Genomic DNA, 24,098 nt, shown 5'->3' on the forward strand with positions numbered 1-24,098 from the left:
TTAAGAGTACTGTCTTTCAAATGTTAATGATATGGTTATTTCTTTAGATGAATGTGCATTTTAACACTTGTAATTGTTGGCTTGATGTGCCTCACCTGCACTGTTTGGTCATTTACATTCTTATCTGAACTTCATGATTACATGTATTAATAAAACGCATTTGCATGTATGTTTGGAAATATTATTTTTGGCAGGACTGGCATTGTAAGCCTGTTTTGATTCTCTTCGTGCCTCTGGGGGTCAACAACAGGGACTAGTTAAGAGGCATTTTGGTTCCCTTCTATAACCTATGGAGACTGTTTGTGATGCAGTATTGTCCAGGAGCACACTGCCCCAGCCCAGAGCTCAGGGAAGCCAGGGTCTGTGGGACTGGGCAGTCACCTCTCCATTGCTGCCCACAGCAGCTCTCTCTAATGGGCTGCTGGGTCACAGTTGAGGGAGAAAATGAGACCCTTCAATTAGTCCTTGTTCAGCTGCTCCTGCTCAGGCATCTGTTAGTCATCCCCTCTTCCAAATTTCAGAGCTGCGCCCTTGCAAAGCCCCAAGAGAGTCCTGGAATTGGGATTTTATCCTGAATTTGAAACACTGGTCAAAAGATAGCCCATCACTTGGCCATTTTGGTCCCAGTACCACCCCTTACTGGCCTAAGTTTCATGGCCATACTGGTTCCAGTTACCCAGCCATCCTGGATAACAGTACTCTGCCTTACTGGTCACAGTTCCCTTGCCATACTGGTCTCAGTACCTTCTACATTGGACCAAGACCCCAGTCATACAGGCCCCACTTCCCTGACCACACTGGAAACAGTACTCTTCCTTCATGGTTCCAGTTTCCCAGAAATACTGGTCCTAGTTACCCAGCTGTAGTGGTACCAGAACCCCCCCTTAGTGGTACTAGTTATCTGTCCATACTAGTCCCAGCTTGCCAGCCATACTGGTACCAACACCCCACTTTATTCATCCCAGTTCTCCAGTGGTCCTTTTTTCCAATTTCCCAGCCATAGTGGTACCATTTCCCTGGCCATTCTGGCCCCAATCCTCCCTCACCTGACTCCCCAGCCATACTGGTCTGTTTTCCAGCCTCCCCTGCAGAGCTCTATGAGACGAACCACCAACCAAACACCATTGGAAAGGAGAAGCACTTTAATGGCCTCAGAGCTCTCCTGCCCCGTGCCCTCAGCCCCCAGTCCTAGATCCAGGACTCTATGGCAAGGAGGAAAACACACCAGGACAGTTTTTGACAGTGCTGCATTGGGGTTTGCCTAAACACAGCAAGGAAGGCAGAAGCATCCTACTGGCTTCCAGTGGGATACTGCTGGGGTGGCCTGCCAGTGCCGCTTGTAGGAGGGAAAGGCAGCTGAAGATAGAGGGACCAGGAGGAGCAGACCTGGTGCTGTAGTCCCACGTGTGCATTGACACAAGGAAAGAGATGGAGATGAGGCAGAGCTGTGGGTCTTCATTAGAGCCTAAGATACAGATTCCTGAAACCATTCAGAAGCTTGAAGCTGGGAGGGTGCCAAAACCACACTAGGATGCAGGAGGCCTCAGAGTGTTTTCCCTTTTGGGATGCCAGAAGCCTGAGGAACCAAGGGAAGGCCCTTCCCTGCCAACTCGGAGCTGCTGAAGAGGAGAAATTTCCTCTATAGTCTTGCCATGCTGTTCAAATTCACCACCACCCCTAAGAGATGCTGGAGAGAAGAGACTTAGGGGTTGGGAGAGGGGAATGAGTCCTCGCAGGTGTCTCCCTCCAGGAGCTGAGAAGCAGCATGGGGAAGGCTAGGCAGCATGGATCAGGAACAACTCTGTCCCTGGAAGTAATCCAGGCACTTTTCCTGTGAGATCTGGAAGTGAAGGGAGTGATTAGTGAGCACCTGGGGAGTCTGAGACATGAACCTCCCCTGACCAGCTGAGACATAACCTAGTGGGGACCTCAGGGGCAGCTATGGGAGGCCTCAAGGGAACTCAAGGTCCCCAAACAGCATCTGAGCTCCTAGCTCCATAGTACATGAACAGCTAAGAGCATCCATCCCAGGAGGGGACGATGGTGCAGGTGCTCCTACCATCAGGGGACGGGGAGGGCCAAGAACCCACCCAGAGCAGAGTCCTGGGTCTGGAAGTCCCTGTGGCACAAAGATCCCAGGGTTCCCCAACTAAACAGCTTCCCTCTCACCTGGTGACAATGAAGACCCTTCCTACATCTTAAGAGATGTCACGCGGGGGATGTGGAAGGGACAGGTCTCCTCCGAGCCAGTAGAGCTGGAGACAGAGAGGAAGAAAATGAAAGAAGCTAACATTACTCTTGCTCATGCTTCTCTTGCTGTCACCAGCTGGGGAGGATGAGCCACAGTCCTGATCCCAGCGCACAAGGCACTGGCTGCTTACATGAGCCGGTTCCGGATGGGGCGGAAGTACTTGGTGAGCTTGATGGCGAAGAGGATGCTGGGGATGAGGAAGAAGGTGCAGGCACCCAAGCTGAACCAGAAGGCGTTCTGGAATGACATGGCATGTCCCCTCACTGGCTCTGTCCAGCAGGGATGGCCCCTCTGGTGCTCGAGAGAAGTCAGGAGCAGGCTGATGATGGGGGCACTTGGAGTCCAAGACTAATGCCCCAGTGTGGAGCAAGAGCACCTGGCTTGTGGTTACTGCTTTATGCTGCAGGCAGGCAGCAAAGAGCTGGGACTTAGTGGTCCGTAACTCACCTCACTGGTTGGCACTGGTTGATGTACAGTTGAATAGCCCTAATACCAGCCAGTCCAGGGCAACATGGACATGCATGCGTGTATACATGCACACACACATACACACATGCATGCACACACTGTTTCTCTAGCAGGCCCTCTCTGGACCTCCCACTGCATGACTGGGGAGCTGTGAATGCCCTGCACCCAGCCACCAGGCAGCCCCCTACCCTGCCTTCTTCCCATCCTGCTCAAGCAGAGAGGCAGGGAGGGCCCCAGGCATGGGGTATACACATTCCTTGGCCTCGCTGTATCTGTCCTGCTCTGACCTTTCTCTGTGGAGGCTGCAGGCACTTCAGGCTGCTCAGATGAGATGCGGGAGCCTCATTTATTCCCTCTTGCTAGAGGCTAGTGAGGTGATAATGGAGCAGGAGCCCGAATGCTGAACGGCTGGTGTACTGCAGCTTCTATGGGCTGACCGGGGGAAGCGAAGTCACAGGGGAGAGGGCAGGCCCTTCTGGTCCCTGCTGCCAGCACTGTGTGTTATGTCACCCCTGTATAATGCAGTGGGCATTAGCAGGCCCAGGGACTGGGAGACAAGATGCCAATACCCCTGGGGCCTGCGGTTGGTACTGTGCCTGGGGCCATGGCCTTGCTACCATTCTCTTAGCCAAAGTTGAGCTAGCTCAGGTACCTTCACACATGCTGAATGCACACATGTCTCTATGGAGCTGGGGAGCTGCCCATGCAGTGCCTACAACAGGTTCCTAGAGGAAGGCAGGCAGGCAGGAGAGCTACTTCCCCACAGGGCCTGGCCTGTTGTCCTTACCCAGGGGTCTGCAATGCGGTCGCACAGGATCACCCGGCCGTTATCCATAGCAGTGGAAAAGGGCTGACAGGAAGCCACCTCCTTAGTAAGCTGGAAGAGAAGAGCGGGCAGGAAACTTATCTACAAAGGGACCTGCACAGGGACAGCTGTAGTCCCAAACCTAGTCCTCCCAGTACCCAGCATCTGAGCTGCCTTTGGTCCAGTATCTCCCAAGAGGTCCCAAGAGCTGCTGGCTGCAGGCACTTTCTATTTCACTACCTGCCCTCTGGTCCTAGCAGGGGCTTTCAAAGAAGGATCCATTTTTATTTCATTCTTTCTTTCAAAAACAGGTTGCATGTTTTATTCAGGGGCATATTGTATGTGAGAAAGTATGGTATTATCATGTCTATTTGAAGCTGGGTAAACTGAGACATGGAGCAAAGGAGCAAGCCCTTCCCTCAAGATCACAGAGGAGAGCCCAGGTCTTAGTCAGGGTCAAACCCAGGTCTTCAGCAGCCTGGTGCAGTGCTTCAACCACAAAACCAACCCAGCACCTACATTTCTACTCTTTTCCATGCAGCCCCATAGCACTGGCAGCACTTTAAGCTATGAGTGCCCCTGGGAGCTTTAGCTCTCATTTCTGCTCTGCTAGTTCTTCTGCCGACATCACTACCTACCGTGCGCCTCACCCACTGCAGGTATTGGGTGAAATACCCCACCTCTTTTTTCGTGAAGCAGCTGATCTCCTGCAGAAAGAGACAACAGCCTGAGATACACAGGAGAGTTTCCAGAGGGGTGTCAGACTCATGGTGGACAGCCTTGCATACTGTTGGCTGCATCTCAGCCAGGCATTTGGTTTGCAGGGTAGCTATACAGATCCTGGCAGGTTATGATGCTGTAGAGCACACTGGAGAGGTCTGCCATGGTCCCCTCCTCACTCACCTGTTTCAGGATCCTGTGAGCTTGTCTAGGCAAGGTAGTCTCCACAGAAGCAATCTCAGCCATTGTCCATCTCATGCGTTCCTGGTGAGAAAAAGAAGCATAAGGAAGCACAGGGGAGATGAACAGGACTGAGAGCTGGGATGGCTGAGATGAGCATTGTGGGGTGCTCTGGGAGCAGGGTGGAGCTGGGGGAACAATGCACTTCATTATGGGCATGTGAACAAAGCGGTGATAATTTTCCCTCCCCAATCTTCACAGCAGCCCTGAGTAAGCAGAAAGGGTCCCTATTTCCATGCGTTCACCCAAGAGTAGGGCCCAGAGGTCAAAATTGCACCCTATTTTGCCATGTGACCCCACTGCTTGGCTGCCCCACTCTTAGCTCATCCAAAGAGAGTTGGAAGCTGACAGCCCAGAGGCATTGGACACCTCTATGGAAATCACCACTTGCTCTCCTCATCAGTCGCACCATCCCAAGAAGGAGGTTGCTGCCTGGTTGTGTTGGTAATGGAGCATGGAAGCCCTCGTGCCTCCTTCCCCTGACATTCAGGGCATGGTGATCTGTGCCTGTTCAGTACACCCAGCAGAAGAGTGGCTGACAGGTCAGGCCAGCACTGCTCAACCTAGGTAGCAATAGTCCACTCCCTGAGGTCTGTCTATGGTGTCTTATGGCAACAGTACCTGTAGGTGTGCTGCAATCTCAGATAAGAACTGGACGCTCCCATTCAGCTGCACCTGAAAAACCAAGGGGGAGTGACATTTGTAGCTCAGATGTGGGTCTGTGTCTTTTGCCCCTTGCATGCTCACACATACACCACAACAATGAACGTCCCCTTCAATTTATCCCTAGAGCTATGATCAAAGGGGCCTCAAAGGTTAGCCATGCTGCCCTTCGGTCTCCTCTTCAAATACTGCAAATGAGTACTCAAAGGGCATAAATGAAAGCCCCTCTTGGTGCCCACAACCACTAATGGTCTATTGCCCATCTTAGGGACCTCAGAAAGAAGTGTTTAACTGAAGCTAGACCTCAGCACCCCAGCCCTTGGAGCACAGCATGGACCCATCACCTTTGAGGTTCAAGGTACACCCCTGTCCATCACATACTCACCACAAGGGCCTCCTGGGTGCGCACAGAAGAGTTCTGAATTTGCCACAGGGCCTGGGATTCATCTGCCAGCCGTGCTGCTACCGTGCTGTTTTTCTGTAGGGGGGACACCAGAAGGACCAGAGTCAAGGATGGCTCTTCTGATCCCAGAAACTGCTGGGCTCAAGGGAGCTGCCTCTCTGGGTAGGAGCAGGCAAAGCACGTGTCTCTTCTCCATTTCTGATCTCTCCTCCCACCCAGTTCCCAGTCAAGGACACATCTGTCTTTCAGCCTCACTTGGCTCCATGCTCACCTGAAGCTTTTGGAGGCCCTCCAGACTGACAGCTAGGCCTTCCAGGCTTGTCTTCACTATAGGGTTCTGCATCTGAAGGAAGCAGCCAGCAGCATCATTAGTTAGTGGTGCACACAGCCCACCAAGAAAAGGATGGGCTCTGTTCAGGGAGAGAAGGTCAGGGGGGCTGTGCACAGGGTATAGACATGTCAGTCTGGGCAAGAAGCATTGAGACTGGAGCCTGCTAAGCCCTGTTCGAGCCAGACTATTGGCCAAGTCTTGACTAATGCACAAGAAAGACCTTTAAAGCATCCGGAAATCCCACTCATGCAAACAGACATGCAGTTGCAGCCCATGAAAGGGTAAAAAACATGGCATGTACATATGCTCCCAGACACCAGAAAGCAACCAGCAGCTTGGCATGGACTGTATCAGGTTCTGGCGCCTTAGCCTGGCATACCTCACCTCTGCCCAGAATGCAGGGTAGTTGATGCGGTCGATCCCACTCCGGGCAAAGGTCTCTAGGTCCCGTCTCCCGACACTGTTTAGGATGTGGATTTCTCCAAAGTGGGTGCTGAAATTGCTGAGAAGTTTCTCAAACTCTGTGGTGTACTAGGGATTAAGGTAAGGCATCACCACCAGACTCATGGATGCTGCTGTTTGCTAGGACCTTGACCCAAAGCTCTTTGCAGACCTGGGCTTTGGACTGAGCCTTGGTTCATTCCAGGTGGGGTGACCAGCACATGCTGTGACCTCACTCTGCTCCAACCCAACATAACAAACCAGGGAGAGCAGCACAGCAACTCAAAGAAGTGGGCTCCACCCTACAACAGTAACCCCAGTAGAGGTCAATTTGTGCACCTCATCCTATAAAAGCAGGAGAGCATGACTTCAACACATATAGGATGCTTCACACAGCATCCTATATATCCTTCCCTGGTAGAGGCATCTCTGCTGCAGATCCCCTTTCTTCACACACAGACCAGCTGTTCTTCATTCAGCATTATGGGAGCATTATTCAGCACCCTACAGAAATGCTGACAATGAAACTCAGTGGAGAGGGGATGTTTTGCTATTGCAAGGAGTTTCTATAGGAAGCCATTGTCTTGGCCTGGGACTGAAACAGGACTTCCAGAACTGGCGCTGTAAGCTGTCAGACCAGAGGAGGCAAGGCCATGTAGCTGGAATACACATCCTCTGCAGCTCACGGACAGAGGGAGACCTTTAAGAGGCACGGATCAATGAGTTTCACAAGCATAAGGATTTTTCCTCCACTCTTTAGTTTGTCCTGTCCTTTAGCTGTTATCCTTGTGGCAATGAGTGACCTATCACCCATCCAAGTTCCCTTCCCACCCCAGCCAAGGGAGTTCTCTCCTGACCAGCAATGACATCCAGTCATGAAAGCCCAGACTGGGTAAGAAGATGCAATGGGGAAGATTCACCCCTCATGTTGTGAGACAAGGCTGTGTCCCTTGGATCCAGTCCTCTCCCTTGGAAAAGCCCTCAACCCAACAGACATAAAGACTTTATCTTCACTTGGGTTGGTTCCTCTATGGAATACAGGGGTCTTACCAGGGACCAGGGGCCTTGGTGAACTGAAGAGACATGGACAACTAATTCCCATCCTCTTTTATCCATGTATGCTTAGGGCAGCCCAGGACTGAAGAGGACAGGCCCTGTGCCCTCAGGGCAGGGGGTGGTGTCTCCTCACCTTGGCAAGTCTTAGGTGATCATCAAGATTGTAGGTGTCATTGTGCTCCAGGATTTCCCAGAGGCCCATACCCTTCTTACACTCCCTGTAACAGAGAAGTGGGGAAGGGAAACAAGGCAAAGGGGAGAGGTAAGATCAGGCCCCCATGCAGCCTTTCCCAAGAAGTCCTGCCTGCTGCAATCCTGTGCTGTGGCTGGTCTCTTGTTGGCTAAGATCGAGTGTAGGGAGTATCTGAAGCCCCGGGCTTAAGTGTCTGGGAAGGAGGATGCTTGCCTGTAGTATCAGGGGGCATCTGAACCCCAAGACCTCCAGGCTTGGGCCTGCACATAGGATGCCTGCCAATGGATTTAGGAGTATCTGAAGTCCTAGGGTGATAGGTCTGAGATGGAGGATGCTCACCGGTTGTAGGGCCAAACATGGTGTTTAGAATGATTGAGTTCTGCTCAATTAATACGATTTGGAACTGATTTGGCTAATTTGATCTGGAACATGAAATATATACATTAAAAAACCCCCCACAAAAAAATAAAGATCCTGTGCCATGGTTGGCACTCCACAGGACCTTGACCAGGCCGCTGCTTCCCCTCACTCATCCCTAGTGTCTCTCATCCCACTCAGCAATAAGCTCTCCCAGACAGCCCCACGGTATGATACTCACTGGTAAGTGAAGGTCAAGTTTAGTCTCCTATTCAAGCCCAGCTGCTGGGTGATGTTCATGGATGGAGGCAGGTTCCCAGGTGTGTCCACAAACTGTTCAGCAAGAAAAAACTCTCAAAAACTACACTGAGAAAATGAGACACACTCCTCACATTCATAGATGGAGAGAGCAGGGGGTGATCGAGCAAGAGGGGGCCCAGCCATGTTGGTGTCACTAGTATTCAGGGAAGGAAAAAGAGAGAGAGGAAAAGGAGTGAGGGTCTGTGAGAGGGAACTGGCTGGCACAGAGGCTAAAATCAGCCTCAGCATCAGACAAAACGTCACCAGAGGGCTCTGGGAAGCTGAAGGTGTTCCCACCCTGCATATGAGGAACGGACCAGGAGTCTCATGGGTACATGGTACAGCCAAGCACTGCAACGTGGGCACACTACAGCCATAAAGCTACTTTCTAAGACAGACAGTAACACCGCACCCTAGGAATGCCACAACCATAGCACTACACCCACCCAGGTACGCTGTGGTGCTACATGCTGGAGTATTGTCCCTAGTTCTGCTTTAACACTAGCCTCTCACCTGAGAGCTGACCGTCCCTTCAGGGCAGGGGTCAGCAACATTTTTGGGTGGAGTGCCAAAAACACCTGCAATCTTGACTTGTAAGATATAGACATGCCAGGGGTGGATGGTGGGAGAGTCACAAGGGGCCCAATCCTTGTCTTGGCAGAGTAGCCCCAGTCCCTTCCCTGCCATCTGCCCCAAGGCACACGTGCCAAGCAAAAACCCTTCACGTGCCATGCTCTTGCACCCGTGCCAGAGATCATCTCCCCCTGCTTTAGGGTTCCCTGAATGCATGATGCTATCTTATATGACTGATGCACTTCAGAGATACAGCACCAGAGATACAGGTACTGGAGAACTCTGCCTGTCATTGATTTCCCAGCTTTCTGGCTGTTCCAAAATTTTTTTAAAAATCAGCTAACCATAACATAAGAAAATAATTGTTTCCTCTTGAGCAAAATGTTACAATCCCTTTTGGAGAGTCTGAAAACATTTTTTTTTTTTTTTTTTTTTTTTTTTTTTTTTTTTTTTTTTTTTTTTTGGTAAATAAAACTTCAGTAGCTTCTAAAATGAAATGTCCTTTCACATTTTGCCATGGTTCATTTCAGGGCTTTCTTTTCCCTGCCCCCTGCAAAATGCAACAATGTAGCAAAATCAATGCAAATTTGTGATGCTGTTTGGTCAATCATATTCTATGTTATCCAGCCAAAAATTTTTCATCTAAGAATTAGTTGCAGGAGGGGTCTGGACTAGGTGCGTCCTCTGTAGGTCCCTCCCAGCCCTACCATTGTATGATTTTATGAACACACTTGCCCAGCTCTAACGCACTTCAGGCTCATTGCTGCCCTGGAATCTCTCCATCTGCTCTTCCCCACCATGGCATGAGGCCCAGTTCCCTCTACTCCTCTCGACATCAGTGTGAAAGGCTCAGTCTTTGGGCATGAAAAGGAGCATTGCTAACTATTTTGCAGTCCCAGTCTTGGATCTCACTTGTCCCCCTAGGCCAGACAAAGCTATTAGTACCTCTCTCCATTTGTGAACTTCAGCTGGCTGAAGCAAAGGCGGGGGGAGAGTTGTGGTGACAACTGCCTTCCAAATTGGGATCAAGTGTTAATTGTCATTTGATGAGGTTTAATTAATTCACTGGCATGGCCTGCATGCCCAGAGGTGAAGGAATTCAAGGGGCTGACTCCAGCATAATTGTATTGTTCCACACTGTGCAACAAGCATGTTATTAAATTACACACAGGAAAGGGCAGAATTGGGTTTGATGACAGGTTTAATCATTGCACTGCAGGGCCACTGCGGACCTGGAGCCATATTTATCCCTGGTGTAACTACATGGAAGTTATGGGAAAATGACTGGGGAAAGGGGAGGGGAGGCAAGGCAGAGGGAAAGGGTGGGATCTGTTCCCCTCTGGCTCATTGTACACACAGTCCATGAGCTGGGTTAAAGGTGAGCAGGTGTCTTTTCCAGTGTGTCACATCACACAAAACATTCGCTCAACCATTTACAAGATAGTATTCACGTGCACCATGCCAATGCTGACTAGACCCAGCCAGGGCTCACCACGGTAATAATGATCAGGCTGTTATAGAACCAGAGTACTGATGATAAAACAAGAGACTTTCTAGGGTGATTGGGTAGTTGCTGCTTGCTTGCAGGTTGCAACATGTTGAGCACACTGGTCATGTCTTGAGTCACACTGATTTTCATGTATGCACAGGCTTGAAGTCCAGCGGAGGGCAACAAAAATGGTTCAGGGGCTGGAGAACATGACTTCTGAGGAGAGGCTGAGGGAACTGGGCTTATTTAGTTTGAAGATGAGAAGACTGAGAGGGGATTTAATAGCAGCCTTCAATTCCTTGAAGGGTGGGTCCAAAGAGGATGGAGCTGGACTGTTCTCAGTGACTACAGATGACAGAACAAGGAGCAATGGTTTCAGGTTGCAGCAAGGGAGGTTTAGGTTGGATATTAGGAAAAACTTTCTCACTAGGAGGGAGGTGAAGCACTGGAACAGGTTACCTGGAGAGGTGGTAGAATCTCCACCTTGGAGGTTTTTAAGGCCCGGCTCAACAAAGCTTGAGCTGGGATGATCTAGTTGCTTTGAGCAGGGGGTGGACTAGATGACCTCCTGAGGTCCAATGTTCCCTCTAAGGTTTAGCGATCTGTGAGCAACCCTGGCTGGGAGTGCATGGGTATCTCAGTGTGCCTGCCCCTTCCCTCCCCACTCCTGCAGCAGCCTGTGGCCAGGTTGGGGTGGGTGGCAAGCAGCTGGATGTGAAGCTGGCGGCGGCGGCGGTGGAGGGAGCGTTGGCACCCCCTTGCTACGGCACTGGGCACCCCCACTCAGGCTGGCACCCAGGGGCCATGGCCCCCTACTGCCCCTGCCCCCCTCTGCCGGTACACCACTGTGTGCACAGCATTAAAAAGTTATTGCGCAGCAGGATTTTCTCTTGTGCGCAGCCATGCATGCACGCAGCTTAGAGGGAATGCTGTTGAGGTCCCTTCCAACCCTCATGTTCTATGATTCTATGCATCTCTCATTTGACCCAACTCTCACACTCATCTCTAACCCCACAACTCCTCTGCCTACCAGGAAACTGTATCAGAGCCTGATCAGCCAGACATTTATGTCCCTCTGATGCAGGGAGAATGATGGGTCCATATGGCAAGGGAGAATGAAGGCCAAGGTGCAATGAATGCATTCATGAGATCAAGCAAACGATGGCAGCACTGTTCACTGAAAAGTGTAAGAGAGAGAGCTGACTGCATGTGTGACGGGGTTGGCAGGCATGCACCTGTAGGTGTGGTAGGGTGACATATGTGTGAGACAGACTGTGCAGCAGGTGCATAAGGAGTGTACCGGTCAGTGTGCAAAGGGGCGACCACATGCGTGTAGATGGGATGTGCATAGTAATTGGCATAGTCTGTGCCAGGTGAGGAGTTCATGGATGCTGGGTATGTGCAGCAGGGCATGTGTACACACAGGAATTGGCACTGTCTGTGCATGGCAATGACTGTACCATGAGGTCAGTGGGTGTGTACAGCAGGGCATTGTGGGTGCAAACAGTGATCAGCGCAGTCTGTGTGAGGCACAGAGCATGCATGTCTATTCAGCTTCGCATTAGTTAACAATGCTGAGGCACAAGACCAAGCTGGTTCTTCTGCAGCCAGGGCTTATCCTGGCTTGAGCCTGTGTCCTGCCAAACAAACAGAGCCAGGACCTACCTTGTAAATCTCCTGATTAGCCCAGTTCTTACACACCAGTGTCTGGACATTTCCCCCAATGAAGAAGGTGGCAAAAACCAAGAGAATCAGCAGCCAGGAGAAGAAGAAGCTTAAGCTGACGCCACTGGAATAGACAGGAGAGAAGTTGCATTACAGAGCAGCCTGGCTGGCAGTGAATGTGCTGGAACAAGCAGGGCGTGGGCATGTTGGAAGCTGCCCTGCTCCTCTTCCTAGCCCCAGGCATCTGCACACAATTCTCCACAGCTACACAGGACCCTCCCAGAGCAGGACCTCACCTGTACCATGAGGCTCTGACACAGGCAGGCTGAGCAGGCTAGAATCCACTCTGGCTCCGTGAGAATACCCCGGGGACCAGGCCACACCAGACACAGCTGCTGTGAAGCAAGTGGAGGCCCTTGCTGGGAGGAAATGCAAGGGACAGGAATGCAGGCTCCTGCTCAAGCTCCCCAGGCACAGCAGGAAAGAGCAGCACCTCCCAGCATCTGCAGGGGCCTCTGCAGGGGAGAAGCTGATGGAGAGCTGAACCATGCCGCTTTGCTGGGTCCCACCATTTCAATACTGCAGCATGCACAAGTTGTGGAAGTTTCTCTGAGAAGGGCACTCTCCCCTCCCTTCAGAGCACAATCCATGCAGGAAACACACACTACAGCCATTGGTTTAAAGATTAGAAGGCCAGAAGGATCCATCACGATCATCTGATCTGACCTGTTGCAGAGCACAGTCCAGGGGATCCCACCCAGGAGCCCTGAGCTGCTGTTGCAGCTATAGTGCATCTTGTAGAAAGAAACCCAGTTTGAGTGAACAGCTGCAAAGGAGGGAATTGCAGAAGCACGGAGCTGGAGGAGACCTCAAGGGCCATCTTCTCCAACTGCCCGTACAAACTTCCCAAGAAATACAAGAAGGACCCTTGTTAACTCAACCACTTTAACAGGATGCTTGCTGTGAGCCCATGGAGTATCTATACCAACCATATTAAGTAAAGACCTGCCAGGTCCATCTCCAATAGTGCTGAGTTATAACCACCTCATGTAAAACACACCTAATAATTCAGGAACCATCTCAGACCATGCAGGATGGTACTAGAGGTCTGTGAGGACTCAAGATGCTAAAGTCACCTGCAAATGGATGACTAAAGCCCAGAGGAAACACCAGTAAGAGATGAGATTGGCTTTCTGCCATCTCCGTGGATGGAAGAGTGCTAAGAAGCACCAGGCCTTAGTGCATGACAAAAGAAAAGTCCAGCCACGGAAGCCCCCTTGTTCCCAGTTCCTTCCCTCCCATCCAGGCTTGCTGTGTACTCCTAAGTGCCACATCATCATGGAGAAGTTCCCAGCTGGCAGAATAAGGATGGATTTTGGTCCTAGAGCCATGTGCTCTAGATGTGCTCAAGAAACCATCTGTCCCGTCGCCTCTGTAAATGACCCGAGCATGCCTCTGCCCCACCTAGCATAGTACCATCCACTTACACCATCAGGACCGTGGCCCCGGCTTCTCCCTTGCTTTCATAGTCACTTGGATCGTCCCGCACAGACAGCCCGTAGGCTCCAAGGGCCAGCCCCAAGAAGTTACAGATGACGACTATAAGGACTACAGAGCACAGAGCAATGCCTCCAATCCACCTGGTGAGAGAAGAGGGGCTCAGATGTGGTGAAAGAGCATGCCATACACCCTTGTTCCTCTTTTGAACCTGAGGAATGAGGAAAGTTTGAAACATCACCTGCCATAATTGAAAATCAGTCCCAAACTCTCCCTTGAGTATCACCTCAGCTGGTCACTGAGGCCTCAGTCCCAGCTAGTGGAGTCTATGGGGAGACCTGAAACCCACCATCCTGTGGGCTTCTCTGTAGAAGCACCTTGTCCTGGTGTGATACACTCTGTAGGCCCTTACACAGATGGGTAGTGGCAGCGTCTGTATGACATCAATCTCTACTAGCTGCCCCCATGGAAATACATCTTAAACTCACATGGTAGAGGCTTGTGATAAGGAGCTGAAGGTCCCAGACTCAAGGCCTGCTGATATAGGTGAAAGCTAAAAGGCCAGAACTTCTTAGCTAGAGACTAAATAGGCTACAACTTTTTAACTTAGAAAAGACAGGCTTGAAGGGGGGGGGCACGATAGCAGCTAGCAAAACAATAAAATGTGCAGAGAAAGTAAATAGGGACTTGTTAATTATTGGGTGCATCTACATGAGATACTTTAAGGCGCATTAACCTAAATTTAAGGTGTGTTAGGGCACACATATATACATGCACACCCTTAATGTGCTTTAAAAATGGCGATTTTGGGGCTAATTGCACCTACATTCGATACATGCAAATGCAGGTGTCTACACGTGCAGGGTCCTGCTTCTGGGGTTCAGGGAGCTAATTCTGAGTTCGCTTACTCCAGAATGAATTGGGAGTCACTTCATGGATGTCAGTGGGGTTACAGCAGGTGTGGGAAATTATCTTACCTGTACTTCTCATAATGTTTGATCTCCTTAAGGTAAGGCCGACTGCCATTCTCCATCCTTGCAAGGGCATTGGCCACAAGCTGTGTATGGTTTGAGATTGATAAGTCATCTGCCAAGACCTGGACCTCCTCCACAACTCTGACTACCTCATACTGTAGGTCTGCAAGTTGAGAGGAGAGATGTAGAAAAGGATGAGTAGGCAGGCCAGGCACTGGGACACAGATGGTGTGAGGTAACCATTGGTGCTTTCTGGCCATCCCAAGGGGAAGGTTCATAAAAGCCCATCTAGGTAATATATCCCTGCTCTACTCAGGACACACCATCTCACCTGATGGGGCCCAAGTTTAGGTGATTAAGGGCCCTCAGTATAAGGCCTGTCTTCACTGGGCACACTGAAGGCCTGATCTCTAGTAAGACTCTTGGACCCAGCACACCTACAGGCTGGGCATCGCTAACCTGACCAGCACTACAAATGAAAGGGATCTGGGGGTAACAATAGACCCCAGCATGAATATGAGCTGGCAATGTGACACAGTAGCCGCTAGGGCCAATACAACTCTGGCATGCATCAATCGATGCATCTTCAGTAAATCCAAAGAAGTGATTCTCCTGCTTTATTTAACATTGGTGCAGCTGCAGCTGGGGTATTGCATCCAGTTCTGGGTGCCACACTTCAACAAGGACGTGTTAAAGCTCAAGAAGGTCCAGAGAAGGGCCACCCGTATGATCAGGGACTTGCAAGGCAAGCCATATGAGGAGAGGCTGAGGGATCTCGGACTCTTCAGCCTAAGAAAAGAAGGCTGAGAGGGGACCTGATTGCAGCTTACCACTATATCAGAGACGCATATCAGGGGCTGGGTGAACAACTGTTCACCAGGGCACTCTGGGGGAAAACTAGAAACAACAGCCACAGACTCCTGGAAGATAGTTTCAGGCTGAGCATTAGGAAAAAACTTCTTTACAACTGGGGTGTCCAGATTATAGAACAAGCTCCCCCCAGAGATGGTGCAATCACCTACTCTAGAGGTCTTCAAGAGAAGACTGGACGGTCACCTGGCTGGGGTCGTCTGACCTCAGATGTCTTTCCTGCTCATGCAGGGGGCTGGACCCGATGATCCTTTGGGGTCCCTTCCAGCCCGATGACTCTATGACCTTAATGCACTAGAAGCAATAAAGGGTTGCATCTCAAAGGCTGAGCTTTAACTGAATCATATACCTCCCTACCTGTGCTTTAGTGACTTTAAGCATTTCCATTGTTCGCTCCAATTTTCAAGGCATTATGATGCCTATATAAAGATTTGATTGTTTCTTGCAGTTCCATTGCAGACAAATAGGTCAGCTTGCCAGTGCCTGGGTGGTGCAAACCACAAAGTAAACAGCAGCAAAAGTAACCCCTCCAGGGGAGACCACAACCTGTGCATACCCTATCAGCCTGCACTTATTGGGGGAACCAAATGGCTGCGACCTCAGCTGAGAGGTCTTTTTCTTAGACATTTAAAGGGGTAGATTGCATAGTTTCATAAGCCAGGGTTTGAAACTGCAATGCCCCATCCATCGTGAAAGGGCTCTGCTCACCGTGCACAACCATTGCCATCTTTTCAACAGCAACATCTGGGATCATATTGAAGGTGGTGTTGGCCTAGAAGAGAAGATACAGATGTTGAAACCTGACAGTCAAATCAGCCTCCCCTTCGCCAAATCAGCTGCTGGCCTTTTCAGTCACCTACCTGGTAAATCATGTCTGGGAAGTTCCCTTTGGGGAGACCATGCAGGGTCTTCAAAACATGTTCCACTGAAGGAACCTGTAGAAAGGAACCATCAGTCCATAAGCAAAGTGAAATCCTCTCTCTAGTGGTAGATGTGGCTACTACAGCTAAGCCAACATTTCTGTAGCCATAGCAGAGACATGGTGCAGGCTGACATGCTTAATCCCACCTCCCCAGACCCCTTCTATTGCCAGAGCTGTATCCACACCCGGGGTTTTGCTGACATAGCTATGTTGGTTTCAGGGTCTAATCTTCTGGCTCCCCTCCCCTAATCAGACCAGACCTGAACAGCAATGCTGAGAGATACTCAACACTACGTGGACACAAAGCCATTCAAGTAGCAAGACCAAATCTCCCTCTGACTCAGGAGGAAGAGGCTAGCAGGGATCCTTGCCCTCTTGGACCAGAAGCAACCTGCCTCCCTCCTCCGCAAGGCCACTCACCTTGCTATAATTAGCTCCCAGCTCCAAGTGCTTGGCTGTCTCCAGCAAACTGCCACAGGACGTGCAGCGGGGATCATCCAGAAGGGAGACGAGGCTCTTCTTGTGGTCTCTCAGCCTGGGTGCCAGCATGCCTTGGTACAGGGTCAGTGTCCAGATGGTCTTATTGAGAATCTGTAAATGGTGCAGCGAGTTCTGTAGGTCTTAAAGAGAAAGCCCAAGGCTAGTGCCAGTGCTCTGTGCCACTGCAGCAGCTAATGCTATTCTCTCCTCCCCTAGACCCTCCTGAAAGTCCAAAGAAAGCCCTCAGAATGTGGGTTAGGGATGAAGATAGCTCCCTCCCTCTATGAGGAAGAAAGAGGAGCTGGTGGCCCTGCAAAAGGGACCTCTGTGGGGTAGAGAGGCATGGAGATGCCTATCCTAGGAGATCTCTGGTGACACCTCCTTTCTTTTCTGGAGCACAATTCTGTTGCCACCAGAGAAGGCCAGCCACCACCTTACCTTCTGCCCTGCCCTTCAAGGCTTCCAGCGTGGAGTACACCTGGTCCTTCAGCTGTGAATGGATGGTGAGGCCGATGTTCCAGCCAACAGCTGAAAGGGACCAGAAACCCCTATCAGCTGCTGCCTCTGGAAATCATGGAACTGATCCTGCTCTCTACACCTGGTACGGAGCCTCACCCACTCAGGGAGCTGGGGTACAGACTGCGGGCACTTGGTGCACAAATCGGTTGTGCCAATGGTGAGGTCTGAAGGGAAGTATCTCCTTGCAAAGCCAAGAATAGCACACTCTGAGAATCCAGCCAAGTGAGGTGGGAGTTAAAGGCCTGATTCTGGTTCTGTCCAAGCAAATGGGAGCTTCATCAGGACATCAGTGGGAGCAGGGAGCTGAAGGCAAACATGTGTAAGGAGGGAAGGCACAGAAATGCATGGGACTTGAAATGACAATGCAGAGAGGAGAAATAGGGACGGCGTTGACGAACAGCCATCCTTGCCAGCAGTCCCCATCCCTGGAAATGGGAAATCCACCCTGGTGCAGGAGAGAAAAGGCACTGGGCCAGGTACTCACTGTTCAAGTCACCAATTATTTGGTCTTTGGGGACTGCAAATTGCTCCACCACCGAATTCATCCCCTGTGAGAGGAAGAGAAGCAGAGAGAGGGCCCATTCAGTGCCAGGGAGGCAGCATCAACACAGGGTGTTACTGAAATGAAAACCTTGCAGCAACATCAAGAACTGTGCAGCTCAGTCAACCCACTCCAAGCTCACTGAATCTGCATCCCAGAGCCTGAGCCCTGTGGCAGGCTGCAGGGTGGGAAGCAGAGCTTGTCAAGAGCCGGGGTAGACCTCAGTCAGGAGGGAGGGAAGGAAACTGCTTTGCAATTAAAATGCATGTTTAATAGTGCTGCAGCCTATCACATGGCTTCCCCCTTGTTTCTGGCCTGGCCCAAGCTTGGAGACATAGGGGCAGGCCGCCAGTAGGCAGGGAGTGGAAGTAGGGTGATGATCACCTTTTCCAAATGGAAAGGCGTGACACATGCCCACCTCTTCCCCACCCCCCTGCAACTCCCTGCATGGCTGGAGAAGAGCCAAATAGAGCAGGGTCTGATGTGGGCTGCCTACTGTGAGCTTGGGGCTCCCCGCCCTGCTGCCTTTCACTCAGGAGCCCTGTGCCAGCTGCATGCGCCATGCTGGCTGCATGCCCCATGCACTGCCCTGGCTGGGCAGCATTCCCAGTCCCTGTCCCACTCCCTCTACCACTGTGGTGGCCTCGATCTGCCCCCTCCCCTACATTACTTACCTTCAGGGAGCTGCTCTCCATGATGCCTGGCTGTATTCCCAGCCATATGCATGTGTGTGAGTGCGCACAAGCATGTGGTGCCCCCTGGATCCTGCTCCCGGCAGCGCCAAGCAGCCCCTTGCAGGCTGGAATGCTGCCAGCTTGCAAAGGAAAACCTGCCACTTCCTGCAGTTTTCTGCAGTGAACAGAAAACCCAGATCCCTGCACGATACCGGGAGTCTGAGACAAATGCTGTCTTGGAGTCATGCAGCCCAGGCCTGGGACTTGATGTTGCCATTCCAGGACTGTCCCACCGAATTAGGGACGGGTGGTCACCCTAAGTGGAAGCTGTCACTCCATCACACTATGGAGCCCATGTGACTATGAATCACCCCGCAGCCAGCACCCCAACTCCATAGGCCATCTGCTACAAGGTCCTTCTATGCTTCTACACTACACAGCACCCCAAACTCCTGGACCATGGCACTGCACAGTCCCTGCCCTTCCCCACACAGCACTCCCCACACCTAATAAGGAAGCTGATGTCCCTTTACCCAACTGGCCCAGCACACAGCCTGGCTCAGCACTGCCCTGGCACATTGTGAAGGTGATGTGTGTCCTTTCCCATCTCAAGAGACACCATCTGTGGCAGTCGCTGAAGAGGCCCACCTGTCTACTCCCATTACTGCACTGGCTACAAAGAGTCTGGCAGCAGCTTGCTGTGGAGTGAAGTGCTCTGCCCAGGAGAGAGATTTCTCATCCCTCTCCTAAGCAGAGCAGAGAACAACACATCCATGTTTGACAACTGGAAGCTGGCGTTGTGCTGACAGAGCCTCTGCTCACCTGGCAGGCACTGACATAAAATAGCGCATGTGCAAGAGAGGTGCATATAAGTTTAGGTGTGTAGGTGCAGGGCTGTCTTGTGTCCACCCACTCACTCAACCCTCTGGAATGTGAGGGCTAGGACACATCCACGTGGTCATTAGTGCATACACCTCCTTCAGGCATGTATGGATGTGTGCATAAGCACAAGTATATGCATGCAAAGAGGTGGCAACCACACTGCCTGAAGCCCCTGACTTCTAAATGACATTGGGCTTCTACTGCTAAAAGATGGGCTGTCAGAGCAGGTGGAAACAGGCCCTACAAAATGCCCAGTACTACGTACTCAGCTCCATCCTCATGCACGTGCTGTGCACACCTGAAGGATACACATACTCGAATGCCCTCAGGAGCATTCCCCAGCCCTCAAGGACTGCACCCGTGGGATCTAGTTAACTCTAATTAACTCTCACGTAGATGCAAAACTATGTAGGGATTGAGTGCTGCAGCACAGTAGAAGACCATCAAACCATGTTCACTTATAGGTCTGAGCAGCATTTTGGTGTGAGTCTCTAGAGGTGAGCCAAACACCAGGTTTCTATGACAGCCAGCCCCAGACAGGCAGCACTCCTTCCCAGGCTGCATTCAAAGCCATGCATCTCTCCCCCTCCAGCCTGGGTTCACTGAATGACCTGGAACACAGATCCCTTACGGCAGTCAGCCCAAATGGAAAAGCCGGCTCCTGCTCACCTGGGGGATATCATCAATGTGTTGCCTCAGCATCCGCAGAGTGAATGGCACAGCCTGGATGCCGGGCTCCATCTGCTCCTTCACCCTCTGGTTGGTGATGAAAGCACAGATCACGCTCATCCTATGGAAGAGGAGCAGAGACAGGTCAGCCAGGCTCAGAGCTCTGTGCTGGCAAAAAAGGACCAGGCTTCTCATTCAACACCACCCTCTGACCAACATTGTGGCCAGGAGAGGCTCCTTTAGCCCCAGCTCTGGGAGGTCTGGCCCTATATGGGTTTTTGGGCATCGTTGTGTACAGCACAGTGCCTTCAAGAGCAAGAGAGAAGGATGAAACAAGAGTGCAGCCGGTCATGGTTGCTGGATTGACAGCATGGGGGAATAGGGATTGAAGACCTGGCGGGGCTGGAAATTCAGGGTTTCAGGCCATGATTCTGATTCAGCAAGCCTCCATTTTTGGGTGCCCAACTGGGGACATTTGCAAAATGAAAGAAGCCCCAAATGTGAGCTCTTGCATGTCAAGATCAAACCAGCCCCCAAGTGATGCCCTGTGGTTCCATTTCTCTTCCCAGTTACCCCTTCCTTACCAGGGCATGGCTCCCTCTGCCATTCTCCTCCATCAGCTACGCCCATGCCCAACCACCCGTCCCCTTCAGGTCCCTCTCTCATGGCCAGAGCTGCCCCCTCACTCACAGAATGATGATGGAGGTGAGGAGGAGGCCGAGCATGAGGAAGTTGCGCTGGCAGATGAGAGAGCGGCGATAGGCCTTGATTCGGCCTCCGCAGTGCTGGCGCCTCCGCCAGTAGCAGAAGCACAGCCCGATAACCGGCATGGCGAAGAAGAAGAGCACAGCGATCACAGCACAGATGATGTAGCCCATCTCATAGTGCATGACCTAGGTGGGGAGAGCCAGGCCTTCCTTAGGGTGGTATGGGTCATTCACCCAGTCCCAAACCACCCCATCCCTCTGTCTTCCCTTGACTCAAGCCTCACCCCTCTCTCCTCATCTACCCCTTCCCTTGTCCCTATCCCTACATCATTTTCTTTCCTGCCTCATTCTCATCTACATGTCCCCTCAGCCCTTCCCCTCCCCAACTAGATGCACCCACATGCAGCATAGACCTTTCCCCTGACTCCATATCCTTGGTTTTCCCAGATCCAGCTCACTCACAGTCATGTCTGCCTCATCCACCCAGTACATGGATGTAGGTGGCAGCCACTAGGTCACTGCCCAGGTCTGAGTCCCAAGCTCACAGACCCCTTGAAACACACCCCATCCCATCCCACACTGCCCCTTTGCATCTCACCTCGCAGTGCTTCTTAGTCCTCCATCCATATCCCCAGTGTCTGCTCCTGACCCACTGTCATGCCCATCACACCTTGCCCCACTCACCTCTTCCTGTCCCAAACCCTAACCGTGTCCCCATGCATATTCCTTCTGGACTCTACCTCTCCTTTACCCATCCCAGCCCTGCGTGGGCTGCCAGGAGATAAGTGCAGCTGGGCCTGTGCCGCTCCAGGTGAGTCCCCAGAGTAGGCATGTGCCCCTCTCTCTGCACCCAAGCTCACCTGAGATGTTCTGACCGAGTCTGGCTCATTCAGGGCTCGTCTGAGCAGCTCTGTGAAATAAAGCCAGTTATTCACAGATCTTCCCAGCACAGCAGCGGACAAGCAGGGCAGGAACTCCCACAGGACATACAGTGTGGCTACACTATGGTCACTATGAAGTGCCTAACTAGCACTTGTGTGGACTGGGTTTAAACTGGCTACTTTTGCTCGGCTTGGGCTGCATGACACACCCAAGGAGCAAATTGTAGTAGCACTGGGGCTGATCAGTGTAAAGTGAGTTTGGGGATACCAGCATTAATAAAGAGTCCAGAGTCTGCCCCCCGTCTAGGAGGCTCATCCACCCAGTGTGGGCAAGGCAGGCCAGTTTCTGTTGCAAACTGTATTTGAGGGAGCAGTGGAGCTGGTATTACACCCAGCTGCCTGATTGCCCAGCCTGAATCACCAGGCACCCATTTACAGCCTTGAGTGTGAATCTGGAGCAAAGTATGAGCTCATGCCTTTGAACTCATAGCAGGACATCCTACCTCCTCAATGCCTCTATCTCTCTTGAGTGCAAAGCATGGGTACCCTAAGTACTGGGGCTGGGTCCTAACACCTCTACCCCTATGGAGCCCAAGAGAGGACCTGACCCACTGTAGAGTGGATCCTGGTCTAAGAAGTAAGAAAGACCCCCAAGTTCACATGTTGTCTGCAACTTGGCCCACTGCAGGTCCAAATCACATCCAGGGGACTCTCTGCACAGCTAAAGGGGGCCATGGGGGTGGGCTTGCCAAAAAGATTCAGGAAGAGATCTCTATGTGCCCCAATCTGAGCCAGATTTTATGCTGAATTGTCTGGAAAGCCCAGGCTTGTTCTGGGTCAGAACCCCACCAATGCTGCCCCTTTCCTCTGGCACCAGGGTTTTCCCAGCTCTCCGGCACCCCACATTTGGCTTACCTGTGGGGAAGGGGTTCTGCTGGACCACATCCAGGTAGTGCCGGACCACACTGTAGAGGGGATCCAGATTGCTTGGGACGCGGTGCAAAGCAGGGACCTGGAGGTCGGCACCTACCTCCACAAACTGGAGGATGATGGGGGGCGTTCCAGCACATTTCTGGGAATGAACAGGATCCAGCAGAACCAGGACAATCACCAGGGTCAGAGCTAATCCGGAGCTGCAGGCTCCTCCAGGCTGGGAGGCCTGCATCCGTGCAGAATTGGACAAGAGGTGGGATCTGGGAGACAGCCTGGATTGCAGCTGAGATCCAAGCAGACCCAGCCCTGGGGTTCGGTGCAGTTGCGCCTTGATGCTGGCGAGGAAAAAGGGCTCCTTGGATGTGCCCTGAAATCCCCTCAGAGCTCCTGCTTCCAGCCCCCAAAGTAGAGCACAAGGAGATACATCCCTGCCTTTTGTGTTCCCCAGTCCTCAGCTGATTGTCCCTGCAGCTCAGAAACCCACCCAACTGGTCCGACACCTTCCCACAGGCCCAGGTGCTGCAGCAGCTTGCTTCTCTCTGCCTCTGGGGCTGGGCCAGGGTGGGGCGGAGAGGCGGAGAGGCGGTGAGGCGGTGAGGAGCGCCTGCCAGCAGAATCCCAGCTGGTTTCATAACCCTCGCTGCATGACTGAGTCACCGACCGCTTTAATGCTAGCACGGCTTATCCAGCGAGGGGCCTGGAGTCCCCAGCAGGCCTGGGAGGCAGCGGTGGCTGTGACGTCCAGTCGCTGCCTCAACAGGGACTTCTTTCTCACACAAACCTGCAGCCACAGCTCTTCCCATCCCGCTGTCTGTCATTGATCAGGGCATCACTAAAAGCTCCAAACTAGACTTAGTGGGCACATCTATGCGTGCACTGAATACTATTTGGCTTCACTGGGCAGTAAATTAATTTGCCGTGCAGTAAGCGCCTGCATGTGTAGGTGGTGATGCTTTGTACACATGGCCAGGGGCTCTTATAAGTCCTCCGAGGAGCAGCTGAAAGAGACTTTAGCTGTCATATTCTAGGGGCCATATGCTGGGTGTAAATTAGACCAGCCTCTGGGCTGCTCTAACTTATGCTGAGCTTCCTGTGAGAAGGCTACCACAGCTATAGCACAGAGCCCTTTGGACGTACCCCTAACACTGCTTTGAAAACCTCCTGTGCAAAGTCCAGAAAAAGTGCTTTGTTTGAGTTAGAGAAGCTGTTTTAGCAAAGGCTTCCTTAGAAGACTATTGGCATCCTCTTTAAGACCCCTTTCCACTGTCAGAACAGCATAGCAGGCCCAAGCCCCATCAGAAGCAGGGCGAAAATTAGTAATCCATTCAGCACTTCTTTGGTTCCTCCACACACTGAGCAAAGTCACTCCAGAGACATGGGTATTCCCAAAAGTGCTGGGTCCAGACTATTTTCCACAATACACGGCTGATTTGCAGCATGGAAAGCTCTCTGCAGAAGCTGACGGGGGAAGGAGGAAAACCTGAGGAGAGCAAGGTTTCAGGCCCTACATTGCACCATACATTAGTATCTGCTATTCCCAGAAACTGCCCCAAATGTCTATGTAGAGCAAACCAGCAGTGAGAGGCAGCCCTCA

At 51.7% G+C, this 24,098-nt stretch overlaps 1 protein-coding gene across 2 annotated transcripts; it reads right to left on the reverse strand.

Moving 5' to 3' along the window:
• Positions 1–1,124: 1,124 nt before the first annotated feature.
• On the reverse strand, positions 1,125–23,012 carry PROM2 (prominin 2). Of its 2 annotated transcripts, none has more exons than XM_006278737.4 (24): positions 22,487–23,012; positions 21,551–21,600; positions 20,674–20,876; positions 19,984–20,104; positions 17,702–17,765; positions 17,137–17,226; positions 16,639–16,838; positions 16,157–16,231; positions 16,005–16,068; positions 14,430–14,589; positions 13,443–13,595; positions 11,956–12,079; positions 8,170–8,261; positions 7,512–7,596; positions 6,266–6,412; positions 5,822–5,893; positions 5,533–5,625; positions 5,106–5,159; positions 4,428–4,508; positions 4,163–4,231; positions 3,507–3,596; positions 2,382–2,488; positions 2,170–2,255; positions 1,125–1,840 (listed from the first exon to the last, which is right to left on the reverse strand). In XM_006278737.4, exons 1-23 carry the CDS (start codon positions 22,734–22,736, stop codon positions 2,192–2,194), a joined length of 2,508 nt encoding a protein of 835 aa, XP_006278799.2. In that variant the 5' UTR covers positions 22,737–23,012; the 3' UTR covers positions 1,125–1,840; positions 2,170–2,191. The 2 variants fall into 2 exon arrangements, with proteins under 2 accessions (XP_006278799.2, XP_019336715.2); XM_019481170.2 differs by having other exon boundaries at positions 22,602–22,724.
• Between the last annotated feature and the right edge of the window lie 1,086 nt (positions 23,013–24,098).

This window comes from Alligator mississippiensis, chromosome 7 (assembly GCF_030867095.1).
Source record: "Alligator mississippiensis isolate rAllMis1 chromosome 7, rAllMis1, whole genome shotgun sequence".
NCBI classification, from domain to species: domain Eukaryota; kingdom Metazoa; phylum Chordata; order Crocodylia; family Alligatoridae; genus Alligator; species Alligator mississippiensis.